We start from the raw sequence: 27531 nt of genomic DNA on the forward strand, positions 1-27531 counted from the left end.
AAAATGCCTTCATCCCTGTGTGGTACATAAATCGCAAAAATGTCAGTTTACTGGTACAGGAAATAATTAGGTGACAGTGAGTTTTGCAGATCCTGGAGATCACAGTCAAGATTAGAGTGGTGCTGGAAAAGTACAGCAGGTCAGGCAGCATCCTAGGAGCAGGAAAATCCATGTTTCGGGCAAAAGCCCTTTATCAAGCCTGAAGAAGGGCTTTTGCCTGAAATGTTGATTTTCCTGCTCCTCGGATGCTGCCTGACCTTCTGTGCTTTTCCAGCACCACTCTAATCTTGACAGGAAATAATTAGGACCGCTTCACCACCAGCAACATTTCAATGCACCAGGAAAATGATCCTTAGTAGGAATTTTAACTATTTAACATGACAATGTTCCTCCATCTGGAGGGCAACAAATCCACGTCTGGTCTCACCACCAGGTAGATGCCCCAATGGCAGGACTGGTCAGAGAGTCACCCCAATGCAATTCCCAGCTGTTTTGCCAGGCATCCCCCAGCCAGTACCAAGCTTCCAGTATGAGCTTCAAGTACCATGGCAATCTCAGCTGTTGATTCAACAGGCAATTTCTATGTGACTTACATGATGAACGAGAAAGGAAATTCAAATGCTGGCTTATCTTCACATTTTATGTAACAGTTGCCTTTCAGAGCTGGGCCAGAGCAACACAGTGGTATCAATCAGCCAGCAGCATTCAAGATTTTTTCAGTCATGAGTACGTAATGATACTATCAAATCCTGACAGCAGAGAACCAAAGAAACATATTTTTTTCCCATAACTCATCATCCCCAAGATGTGGAGGTGCTGATGTTGGACTGAGGTGGACAAATTCAGAAGTCACACAACACCAGGGTATTGTCCAAAAGATTTATTTGAACTCTCAAGTTTTTGGAACATTGCTCCTTTGTCAAGTGAAGTGGAAGGAAGAGCAGGCACAAAATCATGTCTTCTGAGCCCATGCTTCACCTGACAAAGGAGCAGTGCTCCAAAAGCTTGTGATTTCAAATAAACCTGTTGGATTATGACCTGGTGTAGTGTGATTTCTGTCACCATCCCCAGGTGTACAGGGTCATCAGGCAATCCAGTTATGCTAAAAAAAAAACCCAAAAGGACTGTGAAAGCTGGAAATCTGAAACAAAAACAGAAATTATGAAAAATCTCAGCAGGTCTGGTAGCGTCTATTCAGATAAATCAGAGTTAACGTTTCGAGTCCAGTGAACCTTCTTCTCACCTATTTATGTAAATACTAAGAATATAGACAGCAGTACAAGAAGAAAGGCTTCTATTACTTAAGTAAGGAAATGATAATGCAGTATTATCTGAAATATCACTTTGAAGGATGCCAATTATTCTATCAATATCAATGGCATTTCAAGGTGATTCAGAAGGTTTCTGAAGGAGATTACATTTAGTTACCTGAAGCAATACTTGTTCTTTTATTGAGAAGATTCCTTTACTTTTTTTCTTGGATAAAAGTTCAGCTCCTCCAAATTTTTTTTCACTGTTATTCTTTCAATTGATGGTACAACCATTTTCTCTTTACCCAGCACAATTTTTCTTGGCAACAATTGTTTTATTCTTATGCATAATCCACCATTCTCCTAAGATAATTGTGCATTGTTATCACAGACTCACAGTCAATGCCTAGTTATACATAAATGTCAGGGTGCTTGTATGCACACGATCATTTTTAATATTGTCTGAGTTCAAGAGTTCACCATGGACATGTTACATGAAGCAAACTTTCCCAGAGAAAGTATACACACTGCAAATAAAAAGGACAGACTAAAGCTTTAAATGACAAATCTGAACACAATTCATATGAAATCCAAATTCATTATAACAGTAATAGTAGTTCATTGTATTTATTAAAAGGACTTCGAGAGTTAAGGGAAGAGATGTCAGCTGCCAGATTTCATTTATTCTTTGGTCTGAGTTCAGCCTACACACACTGGACTGAATTTTAGGAGACAGGTATATGTGGTGTGAAAGAGCACGGGGAATTTAAACTTAGGAAATTAACAAGATTAGAAAGATAGTTTCATCCCATCAATTTCTACAGTTAATTATGGTGTGTTAGACTTGGAAAGGTAGGTTTCCAATTTCAATGTGTTAATTAACTAATTACAGAACATTAAGAAGTCTTTGCAATGTAAGTGTGTGTCATGGTGTTATGTTCCAAGAAGCATCAGGAGGCCAAAGTATTAAAGGCTGTTATGGTGCAATGGTAGGATCTTTTCCTTTGAACCAGGAGGTTCAAATCCCACATGTTCCAGAGGTGTGCAATAACATTTCAGAACAGGTTTCTTTTAGAATCTTAGGTTTAAAAAAATACAAAGGAGGTCGAAGTGATTAACAACAGGAGCTTTGTTATAGTTCACTTTGCAAGCTGCAAGCTTAGACTAAACTGTTTCCAGCCCAAAATGACGAATGATGTTATCATATCACATGATTGTATTATTAAAGTGGCAGAGTGACATAGTTACTAAATACACAACATGCATTTCTCAGGAATCCTCGAACTTGGAACCAAAATAAATAATTTGGCAATTGAAAACCCTGAAGTCAAAGAGTAGTAAAATCTCACAGCTGTTTTCTCATCTGCTTATGTAAAAGGCATTGTTTCCAAGGCTTGTTCTGGAAGGTAACTTCGTCAACTTTTGAGGAGTGTATGTTTGATTTGCCCCTTGGGACTCATAGCAATCAAATTAGTACGAGCATTGCTTATCTTGTTTTAACTTGGATTTCAGATGCTGACCAGCCGCAGCAGTGGCAGGAGCAGTTAGAGCACTACTAACAGCATTAGTCTGTTCCTTATATACCACAGAACAGTGGGAGGGCAGCAGTGAAGCTGTGCAACTCTCAGGAGGTCACATCACAGTGCCTATGGATAGAGATAAATTTCCTCAGTAAGAGAGAACACCCAGTATGTGGAGGGATAAGAGTTTCACATCAGATGGTGGTAGACATTATAACCTATGAGAGCAAGGCATTCCGCCAGTACGACACTGTAGTCATGCATTACGTCATAGTTATCGAAGTCACCACTGTCTTCAACATGTTATATCTGGATCCTTCTGTAGGTTTGTTGAAGACATTTGGGGGTTCTAGCAATTGGTACTGGCTTGTTTGCTGAGCCAGAAAATATATCAACTTCACCTGTGATGACAGCAGTTAGAAGGGGTGGCTGGCAGCTCAGTTTTGCTGTTCTGGCTGGCATCCCAGGATGCCATCAGCTGTACACACATGGTAAATAAGTTACCCTTTAGTAGGTCAATCAGGACTGTTGATCATGGTCAGACTACCCAATCAATCAACTTGCATCTGGCACGCAACTGTAAAAAGGGTTTACACATGTACACAAGATTTCCAAGCAGCTCCTATCATGCTTTTGCCCTGCACCAGCTCACATTTCCATCATGTCACTTGACTTCATGGAGCAGAATTACCAACTGACTGCTCAAAACCAAGAGAAATTCCATGAGAAAATCAATCAATGATTCTAGTAAATTACAATGAACCCTTTATGACAGCTACTGAGCAAAAAAACTGATAATGTCCTTCAGGAGCCTGGAGAGAACTGGAGCTGTCCTATAAAATGCATAGACCATGATCTTCAGAATGGTCCTGGTCTGCTGAGTCCTTTGTAACTTCGCCAATCAGCAAGGTAACTGGTAACTACTGAAAGGTCACTGGGAACAATGCTGGCACCACAATTTTTTACAACATATTTCAACAATTTGAATGAAGAAAATGAATGTAACACTGCCAAGGTTGCAGATGACAACAATGGATGGGGATGCAAGTGGTGAGGATGATGCAGAGTTTATAGAGCGATATAGACAGGTTACATGGGTGGGCAATAGCTAAGCAGGAAAATATGCAATCATGCAAGTTATGAACTTTGTAAAGAAGTATAGAAGAGCTGAATATCATTTAAATGGAAAAAGACAGCAAAAATCTGCAGCACAGCTGAAAGGGGTCCTCATGTATTAATCACAAAAAAACCTAGCATCTAATTCAGTAGGTAAAAGGAAAGGCAAAAGGTATGTTGGCCTATATTTCAAAGGGAATGAAGTATAAAAATAGAAACGTGTTGTTAAAACTACACGAGACATTATTTAGATCAAATCTCGAACATTGTATAGTTTTTAGGCTCTTGTCTAAGGAAAGATATAGTAGCATTTGAGGCAATCCTGGCAAGATTCGCTCGGCTGATCCTGGGTATAAAGGAATTTTCTTTAGGAAATGTGAGGAGTATGAGGTAGGTTAGTGCTGTTTTTAGGATAATGACAGCCGACTTTATTGAAACATAAAGATTCTTAGGGGGCTTGACAGGATAGATGCTGAGATCTTGTTTCTACTTGTGGAAAATTCTAGAACAAGAGTACATTATCTAAGAATAAGAAGTCACCTATTTAAGACAGAAATGAGGAGGAATTTATTTTCTCAGTGGATAGTGAAGCTGTGGAATTCTTTACTTCAGAGCAGAGATAGATTTTTTTTTAACCGGTAAGGGAATCAAGAATTATGGGGCAAGGACAGTAAAGTGGAGTTGAAAATTATCAGATTAGCCATGATTTAATTGAATAGCAAATCAGACTTAGAAGCAATAGCCTACTTTTTCTTTTATAGTCTTATCATCACATATCCACAAATAAATGAACATCAATATGTTTTTGAAAAAAACTTTCAAAAGATGTAAACATCATTTAAATGACTGTTAATTGCTTATCCCTAGTTATCTTTGAGAAGGTAGTGGTGAGCTTTCTTGAATCACTGCAGTCTAAATGGTGCAGCACACTCACTATGCTGGAGTGCTGTAGTGCTGGAGGAAATTGCAAAGATAAAGTGGGGGTGGGGAGGGTTAAGGCTCTGGAGGAATTTAGAAACAGATGAGAATGTTAAAATCTATATGTTAAATAGTCAGGAGTCAATGTAAGTCAGTGAAAACAGAGGTGATGGGTCAACAAAAACCGAAAGAAGCGCTAATGCTGTAAATCATAGACAAAAACAGGAGTTGCTGGAAAATCTCAGCAGGTTTGGCAGCATCTGTGAAGAGAAATCAAAATTAACTGTTCGGGTCTGGTGACACTTTCTCAGTTCTAACCGTCACCAGACCCAAAACATTAACTTTGATTTCTCTTCACAGATGCTGCCAGACATGATGGGTCAATAGGATTTACTGTGATTTAGAACACAAATGTAGATTTGTGGATGACATCAAGTACATGCAAATTAGAAGCTGTGAGGTCAGTCAGAAGTGTTACATGTTAATATTAAGTGTTGGATTAGCAAATGCTCGAATGAAGATTTCAGTAATAACATAGCTAAGGGCCCTATTTCCTACACTTTGCTGCAGAACAGTAAAATGATGAACCAAGGTAACAATATCATTCATCCTACGTAAGCAGGCATTCATATTGTACAAACCATTGGTGCGAATCTGTTTGCATTTAACTGTTCCACTCAGGTGGTCACTCTTTCCATGGATGAAAACATCACAAAAAGGCCTGAGATATCATTCCGCTCATGCTTGGGATGATCCTGCATAGCCTCTTTCATTCAATGGCAGTATATGAATGGGAAAATCAGAAAATCAACAACCTTGCACAAATTACATCAAGGTACCTTCACTTCAACACTAAAATGTGACAATCCAAATCAAAATATGTTCAAATAGTTTATTCACATTTTGCCTAAAATTAGGCATGACTAATCAGAAACCTATTCTGTGTTTCTTAAAAAAAGTCAGAAATTGTTATCATGCATTGCATTCTGGAAAAAATACTTTTTCTTGTGTATATATACATTTTTCCAATTAGAGAAATGTTAAATATTGATTGATTTTTTTACTCGGGAGACTCTGGTATAGAATTAAGAATGTAAGTTGACGTAAACATTTTTAAGGTAGCAAATGATAACTATTAAAGAATTTCATTCATTATTCAGGCTATAACTGCAGCTCAGGGTGTTTTTGGATCAAATGCAAATGTTGTGCCTCAGTTTTACACTCCTTAAAAACAGAAAAAAATGATAACTTCATCAAATCAATGGTGGAGACCCTGTCCTAACATGTTAATCAGTTTGCACTACATTGATGCACACTGAACATTCATGACCAGAAGGGGAAATTTTCTGAATAAATCAATTCACTGTTTATTGTCATGCATTTCCTTAATTACTCAAGAACTTAATCATAGTGGCCTTTATTTGAACCATGCAATGGATAGATATCACATGCATTCTTTTCATTTTAAAGTTTGACATCTTATGGTGTTGTTATCTCCGATCAGATCAAACCTATTCCCAAGGAGCAAACAACTCTTTGACATTGATCCATCATGCACTTAGCACATGACGAGCGCATACATACAATGTAATTTCTTTGTGAGTTCTAGTTCGAAGAAGGCATAATGTCAAATAAAAATTTTCTTCTTCATCATCATTATTTTATTATATTTCTGAGCATCCTAAAAGCATTCTTAAAATTTTTGAGGTAACATAATTTTTGATTGCTTGACCTAACACCATAACAATCCATCTACACATAGTTAAAAATCTTTGCAATTTCTTTTCCATTAACCCATTGCAATCAGGATTTCTGATGGAGCTTTAAGGTTAACATTTAATATTTAAATGGCGAACAGTTAATACAGCATTTCCTGTATGGCTTTCCTTGTTGACAAATTAATTATTCAGAATTCTTTCTGAAACATATTCAGCAGCAAGATTTTTGTCAGTACTAAAATATCTAATAAATAAAATAGGTTTTTTGGGAGATCCAAGATGGCGGCGATCTAGGAGGATCACGTTGCAGAGCTCAGCACCGCAGCACAAGCAGGACGAATTTCTAACCCACCAAACCTGGACCATCGTAATATCCTGGGACTCCAGAATAGTTGTGGAGTCCCAAGAAAGTGTGAAAAATTGACTTACCTGCATTTTTGCCATCCAGAGATGCTGAAGAAGGGAGGAGGAGTGTCCAAAGCTGGCAGGATTCTCCAACTCGATTACCTACCTGACCCTGGTGAATGAGCTCGCGAAATCTCATGGGATGTTGCGTAAGCAGATAGAGGAGAAGCTGGACTAAATCTCTATCATGTTGCTGAAGCATGAATAGCAGCTGGGAGACCTGGAAAAAAGGACGGATGAGGTTGAGCACAGAGTCATAGTGGTGACAGCTGATGCCAGTTCCTCCAAGGATAGGATCCAAGCCCTGAAAACACCAGTCTGTAGTTTGCATGACCAAGTAGATGCTCTTGAGAACAGGGACAGGAGAAAGAATATTCAGATTGTCAGTCTGCCTGAGGGTAAGGAAGATAAGTGGCCAGCGGAATTTATTGAGGACTGGTTGCCAAAATTCCTTAACTTTGAGGCTGGCATGAGAGGCTTGAAGATTGAGGGCTCACCAAGTCATGGCGCGGAGATCAGGTCTGGGTCAAAGTCCTTGTTCTCTCCTGGTGAGGTTCCATCACTGCAGAGAATAGGAGAGAATCGTGGAAGTTTCCAGAATCCAGAGGAAGGATCCAAAGGCCCTAATTTATGAGGGCTAAAATCATGTTCTTCCAGGACTTCTCAGCAACGGTGATCGAGAAAAGAAAATCCTATGACGGTGTCAAGAGAAGACCGACGGAGCTTGGGATTCAGTACTGTCTGAGGTATCCAGCGGTGCTGCGTCTCACCTTAGATGGATCTGTACATCTCTTTGACACATCAGAGAAGGCAAGAGACTTTGTAGACAAATTAACCTAATCTGAACAATTAAAGTATGTATAAAGAGTAGCGTTGTTTGAGTATGTCTTTGCTTTTTCAAAAAAAGAGGGAGTCTGGTTGGAGCTTTCTTTTCATTTTTTTTCTATCGGTAATTATTTGGTTTAAACTATGTTTGCAGCAGTTGAGACGCATATTTTCAATTTCTAAGTTGAGTTATACCAGAGAATAGTGGAGTATTTACCCTTTTTCTCTTTAAAAAAAATTTCTTTATTCATATCGGTACTCCATGGCATATTTACTTTCTTTTCTGCTTGTGTTTGCAGTGTGGCTCTAGCTAGGAGGAGGGAAAATGGTTGGGATGGCTAAGTGCATACTTATGGGCAGTTTGAGATGGGTAGTTACCCCTGTTGGTCAGGGGATGAGTTTTCATATTCACCTCTGTTGGTGCTTTATAAATTTTTTTTTTGGTTTTTGTTGTTTTTTAATCTTTAGTAGTTTTGTAGGTTTGTTAAAAGTAGTAGCTTTAGTTTATGTAGTTTTTATGTTTGATGGATCATATGACTCTATGGCTCAGCAATTTGTGGTTCCAGTTCCTCCTCTCTGGAATTTAAATGTTACTGCAGAAGGTTATGGCTAATGACTTGATTAAGTGGTGTACCTGGAATATCAAGAGAAGTCACTCACCAATTAAGAGGAAGAACGTACTTTTGAGTGTTAGAAAGGGGAAGGTGGATATTGCTTTGTTACAGGGGAGACACTTGGATGATAGGAAGCATTTGAAACTACAGCAGAATGGCTTTGATCAGGTTTACATTCCATCATTTAATACCAGAAGTGGGGGACTGGCTATATGGTTAGGAAAAAATCTCCCATTTAAGTTACTAGAGTGTGTTACACACACATGGGAGCTTTGTAATTCTTAAAGCCTTGATAAATGGGGAAGTGTATGGTTTTTAAAATGTTTATTGCCCTCCAGCTCATCCCCTCAAATTTTTGGTAGAAGTATTTTCTAAACTGAGTCTTGAGTCTTGGCATATCATTATGGGGGAGATTTTAACTGTCTCATGGATCCCACAGTAGACAGATTGTCCAAAAGTCCCTCGATACCCTCTGTACAAACTAAACAATTACTGGATCTGTGTGGAGAGTTAGAGTTGGTGGATGTCTGGAGGCAGGGATTTTACGTGTTTTTCCAATCCGCACAGATGTCACACCAGCGTCTGTCCTTTGGGAAATTGCCAAAGTCTATGCCACGGGATTATTTCCAACTCTGCCAGTGGGAAGTGGCAGAAGGGTGAGCAGCAACATCTCCTCAAAGCACAGTTGAAGGCAGCTGAAAAGGCTACTTTGACAGGCCCTCGTTGGTCAATCTATTGAGGATTACAGTGCTGTGGTCTGCACTGAATTCTGTGCTCATGCAGACAACAAATAAGGAGGTTACTTTTGCAAAGCAAAGGTTATATGAGCATGGTGACAGACCAGGCCAATACTTGGCATATCTCGCCAGAAAAAGGAATGCCCCACAAGCCATTACGGGGATTAGGGAAAGGTCTGGGAACCTAACATGCAACTCCAAAAGTTTTAATGTTGCATTCCAGAGATTTTACTCTAAGTTATACCAATCTGAGGGTTGTAAGGAGGGGCAGGCCAAAATTGAATCACTTTTAAGGATCTGGAGCTCCCTGGTGTGACCCCTGAACAAGAGTCCTTTCTCAATGCCCCCTTATCAAAGCAAGAGGTGCAGGAAGCAGTGAAGCAACTCCAGAATGGAAAGGCGCCTGACAGACCTCCTAGCAAATTCTATAAGGAATTTATAAACATACAACCATGATTGTCTCCTGCCATCTCTGAGAGAAGCCAATATTTCACTTATTCTTAAAAAAGGGTAGGTCTGGGAGAACTGTGCTTCATGCAGGCCCATTTCATTCTTAAATGTGGACTTTAAAATCCTCTTTAAGATACTTGCATTAAGGCTGGAGACTGTGTTACCTTCTACTGTTAAAGAGGATCAGACGGGATTCATAAAGGGCCGCAGATCCTCCAATAATGTAATTCAAGCATGTCAACAACAGTTAATATAGGGGTTGGTGATTTCTCTGGATGCAAAGAAGGTATTTGACCAAGTTGAATGGCCATACGCTTTTTGTACTCAGGAGTGGTTTGGTTTGGGCAAAGTTTTATAAGATGGGTAAAGGTTCTCTACAGTGACTGTCTCGCTACAGTCATCAATAAGCAATCAAGCAATTTTAACATTTTTAGGGGCAGCCGGCAGGGCTGTCCCCTTTCACCATTGCTTTTTACGTTGGTGATTGAACCATTGGTGGAGGCCATTCATAGGGATCCTAATATATCAGCTCCAAAAGTGTTGTCAAAATTACATAAGATTTCATTGTATGCGGATAATGTCCTAATTCTTTTGTCAAATCCAGCAGTTTCGGTGCCTAGCCTGATACAATGCATCTGTGCGTTTGGTGCCTTTTCGGGGTACAAAGTTAATCTTGCAAAATCAGAGACTATGCCTATGGGTGGTCTTATGAAGGTGCTAGGTCTTGAGGGGGAATATCAATTCTCATTTAAGTGGTCACAGTGGGGTTTTGTGTATTTGGGCATATTCATTATTTCAGTTCTAGATCGGTTGTTCAAAGCCAATTTTGTTCAATTATTTGACAAAATCAAGTAAGACCTTCAAAGATGAGAAGCGCTTCTGTCTCGTGGTTGGGTTGGGTAGCACTTATTAAAATGAATATTTTCCCCCATTTGCTATACACTATATGGATGCTCCTCCTTATTTTCAATAAGCAAATATTCAGGAGATTGCATGGCTGGTTCAGCTCCTTTATTTAGCATCATAAGCGGCCCCTCATTAAGTTAGCTAAACTGCAACTGCCTCACAGACTGGGGAGAGGGGACCTTCCGGACATTGAAAGCTACCAGCCAAGCTTGCTTTTATCCAATGGGAGTGATTGGGTCTGTGGGGACTCTCTTTCAATTTGGTTAGATATCAAAGCCCCCCAGGCAAGGTGCCCCCTTATTAGCATGCTGTTTCTGGACAAAATGAGGACAGTTAGGGAATATTGCCATAACCCAATAATTATCAATTTAGTTAAAGCATGGAGGGCAATTCGGCAGAGAGAAGGCAATATTGGCAAAACATCCTTTACACCAATAGTGGGTATCAACCAGGGATGATAGATCCAGGATTCAAATGTTGGGCAGCTAGGCTGATGGCTGATTTATTTGAGGGAGACACAATGATGTCTTTCGATCAGTTAGCATGGAAATACGAGCTAACAGGAACCTCCTTCACTTTTTTCAAGTTAGGCATTTTATTCAAATAAAAACACTTTTGATTGATCCCTATTTGGAGAGGAGGGTGCTCAGTGCTTAGAGTACACTTTCTGTTGGCATTTTATATCATCAACTGGGGGGTGCCTTCTCAGATGAGTTCAATTGACTCAGCAGGGTGTGGGAGAGAGCTAGGTGTTGAAGTCTCTTCAGAGGCATGGGAAGTTATTTGGGAAAACGCAAAAAAGATATCAATTTTCAATAGGACCCATGCTTTACAATTGAAGATTCTCCATAGGGTCCACTTGGTTCCGGACCATTTGTCAAAATTTAAACCAGGGGTATCTTCAACATGTCCCCCAAGTGCAAGGTCTGTATGGGCACTCTTATCCATTGTCTCTGATCTTGTGGTAGGCTTCAAACACACTGGAGCATTGTGGCGAGTGCAATGGACAGGATTTTGAGTGTAATGGTGGAAAAGGACTCGATCTCTCTTCTTTTGGGCCTGCTCAGTGTGTTCCCTGCAGATGTACATTAAAAAAAACCTTTCAATATCCTCACTTTTTGTGCAAGAAAGAATATCTTGCTAGGTTGGGTATCCGAAACCTGCCGGGCATGTCGAGTTGGCGGAAGACTGTTATGGAGCGTATTCCCTTGGATTTTCTCACAAGTATGGTACATCACAAAACTGAGAATTTTTATAAGACATGGCACCCCTTTTTGGAATACCTGGACACAGATTTATCTACCACACTAACAAGGGCTATTATATAGCCATAACGATTGTGTTTTATGAGTCCAATATCCTGGGAGGAGGAACTGCGAACGTATGAGCGTCTTGTTTGGCTGGGTTGAGTTATTAGTACTTATTAGTTTGTTGTTGGTTATTATTTATTTGAATAGTTAGTTTTTTTTATGATATACTTTTCTATATATATTTATACATTTGTATATGAGGGCTGGTTGGTTTTTTTTCCTTGCGTTTTTTTTTGTACTGTTTTGCATTTGTTGTAATATTTTTAAAAATATTATTTCAGAAGAATATGTTTTAAGAAATAGGTTTTTAAATTATTAAATTGTTTTAAAATTATATATTTTTTAATAATTATATTTCTCCATTTTCTGTACCTTCTTCAAAGCTTTTACTTTTATTTGCTTCAAAAGTGGCAATGCCACTTTACACTGCCTTTGTAGACCTCACCAAGTCCATTGAGTGTATCGGTAGAGACAGACACTTACTATTACAGAAAGTAATTGTTAATTTATTACAGAAAATTGGCTTCCCCCAAAGAACATGTACAATTCCACTAGTTACATTGGAGTAATATCAGAAACTTTCACGATGAGCAGCAGAGAAAAATCGTTCCTGATGTCAACTTGCTTTAGCACATTTTCTATGCTTCTGGTAACTCATATGATTGTATCTACTTGCATGTCTGTAGATGACAAGAGATGGAAATAGACAGGATCAAGATATGCACTCTTGAGATTGCACTCTACCATCACAGCATATGAATCAAGGAGTTACATCAGGAAGCCTCAACACTGCAGAGATTTAGTCTCTACAAGGCTAAATTTATGTTCTCTTCTTGCATTCCCCACACTTACAGACTCTGACACAAAGAGATTCTCTCCTTCACTATCACTGGATTAAGATGTCCAGCCAAATTTTGAAGAAACACTGGCACACCTTTTACATGCACACTATCCATCTGTACAGTTACTCTCATGATACTCGATTCCCACACACATTTAGATAGGATGACATTGATTGAGTCATTAGGTACCCGTTTGTCCTGGGGAAAGCAGTGGAGGTGAGCAAAGCCATGTCTCCAAGGCTGTGTCTATCTTCAAATAGCACCAGCCAGCTCTGGCAAAAACAGCAGTAAAGGTCTGCGAGGTGCAGTGTACTTATCTATTTCTAAAATGCCATGCAGGTGCACAGCTTATATCCGGAAAGATTCAAAAGAAAAAACTTTCAAGTGATTTTAACCACCTCAGGAAGGATGTGGTGAACCTGTGAGGTATGAGTGGCAGGGTCTTCAAAAATGAAGATGCAAATGTCCAAGACCATCCCTGAGAAGGATCACATTCTGTTCTAGCACTGGATCATTGATCATCTCGAAGTAGATAGATCTTTGTCGATAGATTGTACGCTCAGGGGTTTGTGCAATCCTGCCCTTTGCCACGTTCTTCTGCCTTTCTGATACTTGGGAGTTCAGTCCTTCTTCTGGAGGGTGCTGCTCGCAGCCACTGGGCCCTGCATCCTCTTTGCCAAATGCAGCCCAATAACACTTGGCAGCTCTCCCCATTCTTATGCCCTCATGTCAAATGTAATAACCCTTGTACTGCCCAAGTGCTTATTGTCCACTCTCCTCAGAATATGTGCTGACCTGATATCTGTTTCCCAGTGGCCACATCCTCCACTGCACCAGTTTCTGTTTTAGTAGGGAGACACAATTAATTTCCTGGGGTAGCCATTACTAGCACCCCATTTGTGTGCACACTGTTATTTGGTTTGTTCCAGATAACAAGTGTAGTATGTACATGACTGCAAAATTCTGCCATTAATGAATGGTAAATGAGATCTTCAACCAGTCTAATCAGATGCAATCACAATATAGGCAGGATCACTGGACCATTCCCCAACTACCTGGAAAACTATTCAACACTGAGATACACCAGCATGTCAGCTGGCATGGTATTTTTGACCCCTGCCCACTGCCATTCCTATCCTGGTGGGACTCAAAAATTCAGCCCATCATCTCTCCTTTTTATTGTCTTTTGTTTACTTCTATGTGATCCAAGTAAATTGAATTGATTTAATTTTATAGAAAACTTACATAGACTTGATGGGCCAAATCCCTTTTCTTCACTAACGACACTATGTTTCACCTTTTGTAATCAAATTTGAACTTGAGTCTTCACTTGTTTACTTTTGTGAATATTTAATGTTTTCACCAGAAAATGAAGTCTGATTTCCTTTCAACTAATTGAATGCTAATGCCGAACTGTTGTTGTCAGCAAACGTTGACACATTTTTAATCAAAAAGATTAGAAGATCACAGGCTATTTTAAAAGTTTGAGATGTACAAAACTAAGTTGCATTTTTATGAAGAAAACAAATGTGTTTCACACGAAACAAGTGAAGCCTGACAGGCACATAAATCAGTTTGAACCTTTGCATTTGTTTTATGGTTAAGTAATCAGAGCATATTATTTTCTTTATAATTTTTTTTGTGACTCATTCTTTTAATAATAAAGAACTATCATACTTTAAAAAAAAAACAAATTTGTGTAGTGTAATCCACTTCAGCCAACACCTTACTGAATAGCAAAGCAGGTTAGTGGGGCCAAATGGCCTACTCCTATTTCTTATGGTTATTGGCCGGCCTGAGAAGCTTCTAAATTCTGCCTTCAGCATATGCTAAACACCCCTGGCAAATACAGCATTGCTAATTACTGACATCAGTCTGTTTTCACTATCTCCACTTTTAAGGTTCTTGATGGTCCAGTAAACATTGTACAGTCTCATTATGCATCTACCACGCTTATCATTAAGTTCATATATTGATCCAAATCAAATGTATTATTTACATATTGACTTTCTTTTTGTTATTTTAACTGGGACCATTTTATAAAGTTTAATCCACTTGCAATTAATTTAAATAAGGTAACTTTGATAAATAAATAAGAAATCTTTAAAGCAGAACCTGTAAAGGCAGTCTGTTAAATTTCCAAGTGCTACTGATTTTCCAGGCGTTGAAGACTGCTTGACTGTCAGTATTTTCAGACAGGACTGCTATTGTTACAATGTGTAACCTAAGTAACAAAAAATATCTTGCCAAGTTTCCATTGCAAGTCACTGATACAGCATTAAAGAAAATGTCTTTGTCAAAGAAACTGCTTACTCTACCTGCATTGATGCAAATCATTGTATTTAAATTCCTTTACAGCGTTACGGCTCCCCACTTCAGTAAAGATTCTATAACCCTAATCTCCACATTCTATAGTCAAACCCAGAGTATTCTATTACTCTGATCTCATCCATGCTCTTCACCCTTCAGCACACAATGGAGAGCCGCATCTTAATTATCTAAACTCCAATGTCAAACTCATTCTCTTTAAAGCTTACAAAATCTCTCTTTGACCAAGATTTCAGACCACATAACTATTTATATTTGTTCATTCCTTCACAGGACATGCACATTGCTTCCTGGGCCAGAATTTATTGCACATTCGTAAATGCCTTTGAATTGCCTACTTGAACTGCTGTAGGCCACATAATGTAGACCCACAATATTATTAGAGAGACAATTCCAAGATTTTGATCCAACAACAATGGTGGTTATAGTTTCAAGCAAGGATGGTGTGTAACTTGGAGGAACCTCCTATTGATGGTCATCCCATATATCTGATGTTCTTGTCCTTCCAGGTGGTAGAAGTCAGGGGTTTGGGAGATGCTGTCACTGGAACCTTTGGTGAGTTGTTGCATTGCACCTAATAGCCCACGTAAACTAGGTTGATGCCAACAGCATGGATTGCAGTCCTATTCTGGCTGGATTAAAGATTGCCTTCTTGAGATTAGAATGTTGTGGTTGTCACAGAGAACACTAGAAACAATAGGAAATGCTGGAAAAAAATCAATGTAAGGCAATATATGTGGGGAAGGAATAGAGAAGATATTTCAGGTCAAGGATGACTTTACATTTTTAACTAGTCCAAGTTTTAATTAAATAGCTTTTGAGCAAGGAAACGGTGAGGCAAAGACAGAGAAAGGTCTTTGATAGGATGAGATAGGAAAGATTCAATGACAGAAAAGATCTCCTTGGGTCAGAGGAAATGGTGAGAAACTGGAGGGATGTTGTCAGGTTAGTGTCTAGCAGGGATGGGAATGGAAGGAGTTATTGTCTGGCAGAGAATTGCCTTGAAGGAGAAGTAGTTGGATGCTGCCTGAACTGCTGTGCTCTTCCAGCACCACTGATCCAGAATCTGGTTTCCAGCATCCGCAGTCATTGTTTTTACCACCTTGAAGGAGTAGTATTTGTTTTAAATGGAAACATTTAAAGGGTTTTCAGTTTAAGGAAACAAATAACTGTCTGGCCAGCGGAAAGTCGGCGGATATGTCCCAAGATGGTCAGAGGAAGTTTAAAGAGAAAGTTTGGTGTCGTCACTTGAGCAGAGCACGTAGGGTTTAAAAAGCTGGATAACGACAATGTCGCCAAATCGTCTATAAATGGAGGTAAGCTGGGATGTGGGAGGCTGCAGTGTGTGATAAACCCACACTGGGCTGTGAAGGGCAGAGTGAAAACATGAAGGAGCCTACTCCGGCCTGAGTAAGGAGTCGGAGCTGAGGAGGCAAGTCAGGTGCAAAAATACTCCCCAGTACATCGCAAGGGAAAGGAATACAATCCCCTTCCTCCCGCCCAAAAATGAAGGAAAATAAAAGCCAGAAACCGTTAGAAACTAACGGAACAAAAACGTCTGATATTACCGAACGCCCACCAGCTGCAGCTCAACGTCTGACGTAAAGCGTTCGACTCACGAGGGAGGCGGGGCCTCACTGGCAAACGGGATGGGGCGCGCAGGAAAGGCGATTGGGGACGGGGAGGGAAGGAGGCGGGGTTAGCAGGGGCGGGATTTAGACAAGCGATGGGCGGGACGGCCGGGCACACGTGGAGGAAGGGGCGCGGCTAGTTGTTGGAGCCGGGAGAACTTGGACGGGGGTGGGGTTTGCACGCATCACGAATGTGGGCGTGGCGGCTCGGGCGAGAGGTGGATCCGGGGCTTGGTTATGGCGAGGCGTGAGGCTGTCCGTTTGTCTGTCTGAGCGAGTCCAGTGCCGGCCGGGGTCAGTCGGTCTGTTGTCAAAGTGACAGGAGCTCACCCATGGGAGGGTGTGTGGGCACTCAGCATGATTCCTCGGGCAGTTTAAACGAGAATTCAGACGGCACAGGGGGTAAGAGAATCCACTGTCGTTTGTTAGTAGATGTCTCTTTCTTCTGCCTCACGATTTTCAAGTTTTTTTAAAAAAAATGAGAATTAAATTATGTAATTGAGTTGGCTGATGTTTCTGTCTGGCGCGGAGTGTGGGCCTCACTCACTCTCGCTCCAAAGCCCCGAGTCGGGTGGCCGAGTAACCCGCTAGGTTGTGTGGGTTCACATCACGGTACCATTTGCTGGGACGGCAGTCAGTCTCCTCTCCCTCATTCCTGGCTCCCAGGTTCGGGTCGGAGCAGCAGCTGATGCTGGCACTCAGTCTGTCAGGGTGTGCTGCTGCCCCCCACCACCAACCCCGAGGATGGGATAGGGTTCTGTATCTGCAAGTGCAGGAGCTGCTGCCACCGCCTTTGTGTCTCATCGGTCAACATCTGAGCGCTACTTTTCATGACTTTATTTGACCTAAAACCAACATATTTTACAACGCGGTCGAGGCGTTGTCGCACTATTTTGGAAATTGAGTTATAGGTTTCGCAATTTTAGTGCCCAATCAGTCTGAGACGCCTCTTGATTTTTTTTTTAAATGGTATTCCCTTTGTTCTCCTTTGTTCTTTTCGATTAATTAGCCGTATCTTTGATGTTTGAAGTTATGGTTTTCCATTTTTTTATTTGCGGTAACTGTTTGTTTATTTTATGCTGCGTCTTTTTTATTAAGTGCATTGTAAACTCCAAAGCTGAGTCGTAGAGTCCCTGAGCAGTCCAAACACTGATGCTATTCTTACAACTCTAGTTTGACTTGATTATCTGGGTATTTTGTGAATTTTGTAATTCAGCAGTATTTGCACGTGTCTCGAACTTTGGAAGTAGCAGTAGTACTAATGAACTAGTATACAAAGCTATCAATTGCTGAAACAATTTCCGAAGTTTCTGTTTTATGTTTGGGTGTTGAAATGGCATTAGGATGACATTATATTTTTCACTTTTTAAAGAAAAATGTCTGTTTATTCTCGTTTGATAGCAAAATAATCTGGAAAATTAACCAGGAAATAGAAGCTCAACTTTTTTTGGGAGAGGCTGTTATACAGCTGTAGAATTCTTAGTATTTGGTTGTTTTCTAGGAAATATGCTGTAATACTCCTTTTGTCACTTTTTAGCACCTTTTATACCCACTGTTTCTCCCCACCCCCAGAAAAAATAACATGATCTGGAACTCTGCACTTTTGGGTGAAAGTGTGCAATGGCCTACTTTGTGTAAGGCCTGTTAATATCATTCAATGATGCACAGACTTGATCTAGGCTATTTTCCACTTCCAATAGGAATAGTTCTGCTCTGTAAAATGCTTTGTGTCACATCCTTGGTGAGAACTGGTAATGTTTGACATACATAGCAACGTACCTTAAATGATCAAAGTTGGAATCTAAATTCCATCTAGCTGTACATGAAAGCTCAGGCTAAGATTTTTGAATTGCATGCAAATCATTGTGTTTCCTCCCATGGGTGTACCTTAATGCTTGTGTAGCATTGTCCTGTCACAGATTTCCTTTTATTTAAAATCTGTCTTTTTTTTGTATGAAAGCATGTCAGCATTTGCAAGCCTCTCCCCTCTTCCTTCCCCCCCCCCCCCCACCAGAAGTCAGAATTTACTTCAAAGTAACATTGTTTCATTATACCACTAGCAATATTGTTATCGGGACATGCTTTTTTGAAAAAAAGCAGTTTGATTTTCTTCAATGTTGATCCTCCAAAATTATTCGCTTGGTGTTGTAACATTCTTTTGTCTGAATAAAAATTAATACTTTATTACTGTGCATTGAACAAATCAAGTGCTAACATTGAGATGAGCGGAAAAACTCAAGCAATTTAAAAAAAAAGCATTGTTACAAATCCTAAAACTTTTCAATGCAGAACTGAAAAAAAATTGTTATTCTAACTGGTTGTTTGGGCAAAAAAATCCCACATAACCGCCTTCCTACTAGTTAGCTGGACAAAAATGCATGTTCATAAAATGTGAATTATATTGTCTACAAAAGTGGGATAAATCTAATCCATTGAAGAGCTGCACATTCAAGAGTCGCAATCAGCTGCAAAGTGGTGAAAGGATTGTGCTTTCAAGCAACACTTGCTAGCAATCTGCACACACTGCGTCTCATTAAGTCTGGTGACTTATCAATTGTACATCCAGATAATCTTTCTAATACCTTCTGTTCATCATATTTAGTTCATTCATTTCTCAACAACCTCAGTAAAGACATGTCGTTGGTACCTCAGCCATGTACCTTCATGAGTAATTTCCCTTTTGACACCCTAATACCTGCTCCTTTCACTACCTTTTTAATATTATGCAAATAGAAGGCTTTAGGACTCCCCTTTGTATTAGCTGCCAGTCCTTTTCACTTCCCCTCTTGACTTGTATGTTTAGTCTTGCTTTCCATTATTTTTCCAACTTGATATATCATACGCAGCCTTTTTCTTCACCTTTCTCTCTCTTGCTCTTTGTTTACCCTGCCTTGCCTCTTCCCTTGTAGGGATATACTGAACCATCTCCTATTGAAAGGCATCCCATTTGTGCTGTTGCAATTTAGTCTGCCAATCTTTGATTCCAATTTATCTGGACCAGATCTGTTCTCTCCCCACTGCAATTGACTGTCCTGTAATTGGGTATTTTTACTCGAGATTGATCTTTGTCCTTTTCCATAGCTAACCTAAACCTTGTGATACTGTTATCACTGTTTCTTATTGACACTTGACCCTCTTGATCTATTGCATTCCCCAGCAGTGAATTTTCAGCAATTCCTTCCTCTCATTGGGTTGTAAAGATACAGATGGACCAAATTCTCAAAAGTTCACGGACTCTTCCTGGTCTTTACACTATTACTAAGCCAGTATGTCCTAGCATAAATGAAGTCTTAAAAGAATATAACTGTCTTATAGTTTTTATGCTGTATAGTTTCCTTGCAGACTTGTTCCATATCTTGTCCACTATTTGGCCCATTGAGTACCATCTAGTGTAATAAAACCACGGTGGCTTCCTAGCTCTCATCAAATAGATTCTGTCCTCAGCTCCAGTAGGAGCTCTTCCTCTCCCATATTTAATATTATCTTCAATCAGTCTTGGCGCTCCTTTTTTTTATTCATTATCTTTCCAAAATGCCTGTATCTGGCAATATGTAGTACTTGGGCCTACTCTTTTATGAGCCAGATCTCCATTACCATCACATTATCATATTCTCATTTCGCTATCTACAGTTACAGCTCACCAGCCTTCTTTTGTATCAGCTACACACATGCACTGTAAACATAATGTAAAGCTTACTGAATACCATCTTACTCTGCCCTCACCAGACTGTTTCTTACTCTGATGCTTTATATCTCTCAATTATTGGTGTGTGTTGTTTCCTCTCTGTTTAGCCTTTTTCCCACCCCTCCCTTGACCAACATTGATGTGGAGATTGACACAGTACACTGTGTATAGGGTTAAGTCATGCAGTACACTGGTACATTTTAACCATATGGATACATGATATTTGAAAGCTTGTCTGATTTAAATAATGAATTATGTACATGACCAATATTTGAAAGACAGATTATCACTGCAAAAATGTAGGTATTGTATCTGTCTTGTAACATTGGAATAGAATTAGGTCATTTAGATCCATAGTTTTGTTATATACCATTCTTTGAGGTTATGACTGATCTGCGACCCAACTCCATAAATCTGACTTTACCCCATTTCGCCATTTGTCTAACAAAAGTATAATAATCATAGTTTTTAAATTAACAGTTTTTTTTGTGCTAATTGCCATTGTGGAAGCAAGTTCCAAATTTTTAATGCTTCACATGTAGAAATGTTTAATTTCACTTCTGAAAAGTCTGGCTCTAAATTTTTTTTAACTCTATTGCCTTTATCCTAGATTTATCTTGAAAAGTTTTAATCTTTCCTCATTGCTTATCCCCCTATTTGTTAAACTCTCATATTTTTCAGTTTAAATTATGAAACCAGAATCATGTTTCATCTAAATAGAAAAGCAAGTATAAAATGAATCCATTTTTTTAATATAGTTGATTGATCATTCGTTTGCAGGTAAATGTTTTTGTTGAAAGTTCAGACTGGTGGTAACACTTCTTTCGTTGAATCATCATTCTTTCATCTTTCACGGAAACATACCCTTTTTGGTCTAACCAGTCCATACCTAACATGATCCCAAACTAAACTAATCCCATCTGCCTGCTCCTGGCCCACATACCTCCAAACCTTTCCTAATCATGTACCTATCCAAATCCTTTTTAAATGTTGTAATTGTGCTCACATCAGCCATTTCCTCAGGAAGTCCATTCAACATGTGAACCACCCTTTGTGTAAGAAGTATTTGCCCCTCACGTTTGATAAATTTCTCTCCTCTCACTGTAACAATGTAGGTGAAAGTGAGGACTGCAGATGCTGGAGATGAGTCGATAGTGTGGTGCTGGAAAAGCACAGCAGGTCAGGCAGCATCCGAGGAGTAGGAGAATCAACACTTTGGGCAAAAGCCCTTCAGCAGGAATGACGCTGTGAGCTGAGGGAGTGGTGAGATAAATGGGAGAGGTCTGGGCTGGTGGGGAAGATAGCTGAGAGTGCGATAGGTAGGTGGAGGTAGGAGTTATGATGATATGTTGGAGAGGGGCGTGGAGCAGGTAGGTGGGAAGACAGATGGACAGGTCATGAGGGCAGTGCTGAATTGGAAGGTTGGAACTGGGATAAGGTTTGGGTAGGGGGGGGAGAATGAAGAAACTGGTGAGATTACATTGATTCCGTGGGGTTGGAGGGATCCAAGGTGGAAGATGAAGCATTCTTCTTCCAGGTGTTAGGTGGTTAGGGAGTGGCGGTGGAGGAGGCTCAGGACTTCACTTTAAAAATGTTTCTGCTAGTCTTGAAATCCCCCACCATAGGGACACCATTAACCCTATCTATACCCCTTATTATTTTATAAATTTCTATAAAGTCACATCTCAAAATGCCTATGATCCAGGGAAAAAAAAAGTCTCTATTCAGCTTTTCTTTATAACTCAAATGTTCCATATCTGGCAACATCGTGGTAAATCTTTTCTAAACCCTCTCCAGCTTAATAACATCCTTCCAGTCACTGGGGACCAGACTGGATACACTACTCCAGAAAAGGCCTCATCAATGTCCTGTACAACCTCAGCATGATGTCTTAAACATAATTTATAAAAATATGTTGATCCTAAGTTGGGTATCCAAAAATTTAAGTTATTACGTTGGTATTGTTGCCTTGTCCTGGTTTTGCACAGTGACTAGTTTGAAGGAACTTCAGTCAAGATACATTTGCCTTAGCTATACAGAACTTCAGTACAGCATTGACTTGAGCTTTGTCATTTGATGCCAGATGACTTTTTATGATATCCCAAGAAATAACTATCGCCTTATTTAATCCTTTTAAAATGGTTTTGGTGTTATGTTTCGGTGGGCCTTTACAGCTTGTTTAAACTACACTTTTGCAATAATAACAATCTGGTTACTCAGCTACTCCTGATCAATTTGTTAACAGTGCTTTGATTGGTATCTGTACCAGGATTTTATTCAAGATCTGATCCAGACATTTGGGGAGCTTCTGAGATACTTTGAATTCAACAAAGATTAATGGATTTATTGTTCTGATACTTTTGGCGACTGGATTCCATGCTGTGTTTTGGTTGCCATTTCTTCTTGTACTTCTGGTGTTTAACTAGTGCTGACTTTTTGAGGAGAATGTAGTATTAATGCTCACAATTTCTTACAAGTTTAAGTTGCTTTTACATTGCTATTAGTCAAAGGTGACAATGCAAACCAGCCACCCTCCTATTTTACTGATAGTGTGGGCAGCCCATTGCAAATTAATTACATTGTGTGTTATTTTCTGCATATCAAGACTGGAGCAAATCAGGAATAGGAAAAAGCCATTAGGTTTATAACAGATGTCCTGAATTGCCATGATTCAACTTATACATGCCACAACCCTTTTACCCATCTTTCACTAATTAGCCACACAATCTCTCAAGCCAAATCCTCTCACCCTTGAAACAACTGAAACTTTCTTCCATCCACTGTAACTGGGAGATGTATCTACAATATTGTACCTATCTTCTCTATTCAGTAATGTCTCCCATGGCTACAACTTTTTCAAACACCTTTTTTAAATGTTTGCATTCACATTCTGCTGGTAACTTTTTCCATAAATCAAGGCCTAATCATCAGCAAGTCCATCATCCTTGTGTTCACTGACCTTAAGTGGCTTCTAGTGGCTTCATCAATAAAAACAACTTTATATCAGACCTTTTTAAACATGATTTAAAAAAAACACTTCAGAGGAGTCTTGTCAAACATTTTGACTCTTAATTACATGAGATGTTGGGGAGATGAGCCAACGTATGGTTAAAGAACTAATTTTTAAAGCCGTATCAAAAAGGAAAGAAAGATATGGAGTTTAGGGAGATAATTCCAGAGCTTAAATCTCTCTCCGATTTTTAAGAGGCTACTGAAAATGTACATCTAACACATTTTTGGTTACCTCTCCTAATGTTTCCACTGAATGAGGTGTCAAATGAGTTTTGCTAAGAAATCTGTAAAATGCTTTAAGATTGGAGTTTTTGTGACAGTTGCAGTGCTGCTATGTCTGGACCAGAAGCTCTGGGTGCAAGTGCTATTTAGTAGTCATTGAAGGTACACTTGTAAGGTGGCCAAAACCAGTATATTATTAGTTTGTAATCCTTCCAAAAAGCCTGATGAAAAGCAGAAAAAGCAGGAGACATTTTCTGGTCAGCCACATTGCAGAGGACAATAGCAAACCACTGCAGCTCTTTGCCATGTGTAATCATTGACTAATCCAGTGGAAGTTTGTAAATTTATGGTATCAGAAAGATGATGGACAAAGTGTCTGGAGATGCTTTCATTCATTAAAGATGAGATTTAAATGTAAATAATTGTTTAAAAAAATGATTTTGTCCAATACATGCTTCACTTCTTTCAAGCCTAAAAGGCTCTAGTTCTATTATGATTGTCACCATAGCTCAGTTGCCTCATTTATCATTCTTGCCCCTGAGGCTCAAGGCTCAAGCCCCTGCTCCAGGGTTTAAGGACAGAAATCAAGGCTGATCGTACTGCACAGTACTGAGGCAGAGCTGCATTGTCAGGTGCACCATCTTTCAGAAATCACATTAGAATCCTAACTGACTATTCAGGTGTATCTAAGAGCATGGGTTTTATTGTGTACAATATATATCCCTTTTGAAAACCACAAGATTTATGGCAACTCAGTGGATATCCCCACAGTGCCAGGGACCAAGATGTGATTCCAGCCTTGGGCAACAGTCTGTGTGGAGTTTACACATTCTCCCTGCGTCTGCGTGGGTTTCCTTCGGGTGCTCCGGCTTCTTCCTGTAGTCCAAAGATGTGCAAGTTAGGTGGATTGGCCATGCTGATTTGCTCTAGTGTCCAGTGATGTGCAGGCTAGGTGGATTAGCCATGGGTAATGCAGCGTTACAGGGATGGGGTAAAGGGGTGGGTCTGGATGAGATGCACTTAAGAGGGTATGTATAGACTTGATGGGCCAAATAGCCTGTCTTCACATTGTAGGGATTCTATTCTTTTCGTAACCTCATTATTGCTATATTGGAGTTTGCTGCATAAATTAGCTGTCCTGTTTTCTACATTACAACACTGACTACATTACAAATGTGTCTGTAAATGCTTCTAAAGGTCATGAAAAATGCTATATGAGTACATGTCTGTCTTGCCCTTTTTTCTATTTTCACAAAAGTCTTTGAATGATGTTTAAGTCTAATTTTCCTCCCTTGAATCTTTACCAAGACCTCCACCATCTACAGTCACAAGAGTTTGAAGTAGGACACAGTAGGCCAAATCTGCAATCCGGGTGCAATTTGTGGTTAGTTGTACATTATTTTTCTGAAGTTATGCTTTGAGGTTCATCTCACACTCATGTGCAATCATAATTGTAAAATATTTATTGACCGATGACATTAGATACATTTTAGAAAGGAATTTTGTTTTCATTGCAATATTCTATGAAATTTGCCATTTTAAACTGGTGCCGTTATATTAATACGTGAGTTTAGTAAATGACTTATACTGCCCCCCCCCCAAAAAAAAACTTACCTAGCTACCATCCTCATTTTACATAACTGAAACTTGCTTTTCAAAAATAGGCAAATATTTACCAATTTACTGGGGTGTACACTAGTCAGGGTCTTGGTAAATTAATATTTTCTTAATATATTAATTTTTTCAAAGGTGTCTGGTGCCCTTCATGCCTAAAATATAATTCTATTTGAAGGATTGCAAATTAGCATATTTAGCAAAATAGAATCAAAGACCTGAAGAAACCTAAATGGTATCTGTGAAGAAAGAAACAGAGATCCTATTTTGAATGCAATGACTCCTCTTTGGAACTAATGTAAACATGTCATGGGAATAACTTATATTTAACTGAGACTTATTTCCAGCACACACTCAAAGACTAAAGAAACTTGATTGGTTGTAGATCTACATTACACGTGAAATTCCATAATCCTTTGTGCTGAATTGACAATTTTGGATACTCTATCCTAGATTCAAAATTAAGTCGACTAAAGATTGCTACACAGACCAGATAGTTGCAGTTTTGTGTGGAGTTGTCCTTGTGATACTTCATAGCATTCTGGTTGTTTTAACAGTTGCCTTGCACCTAGTTCTCAGTCACTCATGTTCTATATACCCAAGGACTGTATTATTACCTCAAGTGCAGCCCTCGCTGATTGTGACAATTTAGCTAGTGCATTAGCTCAAACTGCTGAACTCATGACAATGCTTCACGGATCTCCGCTTCAGGCAGTAGATTAGCACATTTACAGGCTCGAGGAGACTGGCAGCTGTTGAGTATCACTATTTAATTTTAAAGAGCTTCTGGATTGCTTTTAAAAAGAAAAGTGAAATAGACAAGTTAATGTTGCCACCAATTGCGCAATCTGTGTATTCCCAAATCAATGACTGCAGAGTTATACAAAAGTAGTTATTACTTGGAGAACTTGTGTTATGAAACTCAGGAGGTTGAATCTTCCTTTATTTTGCCTAAGCTTTAGTTTTTTAGAGATTCATAGAGGATTTCTACCTGAGGGCCTAGCAAGTTGTCTGAACACATCTTACCAACTTCACCACTTTACCTGCCTATGGCTCCACCCCTGTATGATTCTAGCTCTGTTCTACCACTCATTGTATCTGGAAAAACTCTCACTGCTAGGAAATCCCTGACTGTGGTGGTGGAACTGTTTTTAAAAGGCCTTTATACACTGAGACAAGCACCTTCAGTCCAGAGCTGTTCTTCGTTCATGACATTTGCTCTGGACATGGCAACAAATTGAAAATTGGCACCCTGCTTTGCAAACAGGCACCTGGAGGTTGGGGTGATGCAGAAGCAGCACATCTTCATCCCCCAGGACTAGCAGAGGAGGCCACGATGCAAGATCATGTCAACCTGGTCTGAGGTTACCACCCAGTTTAGTGCACTTTCACCTATCTGAACGAATGTATAACAATTTAGGAAGAAGACCTTCTCCCTTCCACCAGCGTAAGTAACAACAACATCTCTCCAATAAATCACATTCCCTGTATCTTTGCACTGTACTCACCTCTCAACAAGCTTCATGCTGTATCACTCTACTATTATCTGCAGCATTTTCCCTCACTTACACTCATCCTTCACAGTCCTTGAAATCACTAACCCTTCATGCCCTCTGTGCAGTTTGTTCACACACTTGGACACCTCCCCATCTGCATTAAAAGTAACAGCTGTGCCATCTACTTTCATCTCCCTTGATACCTACCTCACTGATATTGCAGGAGGAGTGGCTGACTGTTTGTTCAACATTTAGCTGCCCAACCCTTATGAGGAGAGTATCCTGACCATCTCCAAGCCCCTAGGCCAGTATTGGAGCCAGTCCTTGACCTACTGTGCTGCAACCCCTTCTTTGAAAGTTCTCTCCCTTGACTGAGACCTGCTGAGAACCATGACAAGTTTCCTGACTTTGGGCTAAATGGCAAGGCATGCAGTACTACTTTGGTGTCTTTGGCTGTGTGGTAAGGCAGAGATGCTCTGGGCATCCACACAGACTCAGTGAGTGCCAAGAAAGCAAGCATGTCCGGCCCAGACCATGAGTTGGATGGGTGTCCCTGAGCACAAAGTCCCCTTGCTGCAGAATTAGAATGATAATTGGCATTGTCCCAAGGGGAAGGAATACAGAAATGTGTAAATGGATCGGATATGTGCCATGCGCATTTTTAGACCATGAAATCATAAGAACGAGGAATAAGAATATGCCATTTTGCCCCAAGCCGCCTCTGCCATTCAGTAGGATTGTGGCTGATCCAATGCTCCTCATGTCCACTTTGCAGTTTTCCCATAATCCTTGATTCCTTCACTGACCAAGAATCCATCTATCTTCGCCCTAAAGATATACACAGATTCTGCCCCCACAGCTTTCTGTAGCAATGAGTTCCAAAGACACCGAATCTTCAGAAAAAAATTCCTTTTCAACTCACACTCAAATTA

The 27531-nt window shown here is 39.8% G+C and overlaps 1 protein-coding gene across 1 annotated transcript in view; it reads left to right on the plus strand.

Annotated features, from left to right (window-relative positions):
• Nucleotides 1-16793: 16793 nt before the first annotated feature.
• ubtd2 (ubiquitin domain containing 2) overlaps nt 16794-27531 on the plus strand; it is a 67295-nt gene continuing 56557 nt past the window's right edge. Inside the window, exon 1 of the mRNA XM_060837102.1 lies at nt 16794-16972. Coding sequence (XP_060693085.1) covers nt 16903-16972 — 70 coding nt within the window. The 5' untranslated portion in view covers nt 16794-16902. The remainder of the gene's footprint in view (nt 16973-27531) is intronic.

This window comes from Hemiscyllium ocellatum, chromosome 16 (genome assembly GCF_020745735.1).
Source record: "Hemiscyllium ocellatum isolate sHemOce1 chromosome 16, sHemOce1.pat.X.cur, whole genome shotgun sequence".
Lineage (NCBI taxonomy): Eukaryota > Metazoa > Chordata > Chondrichthyes > Orectolobiformes > Hemiscylliidae > Hemiscyllium > Hemiscyllium ocellatum.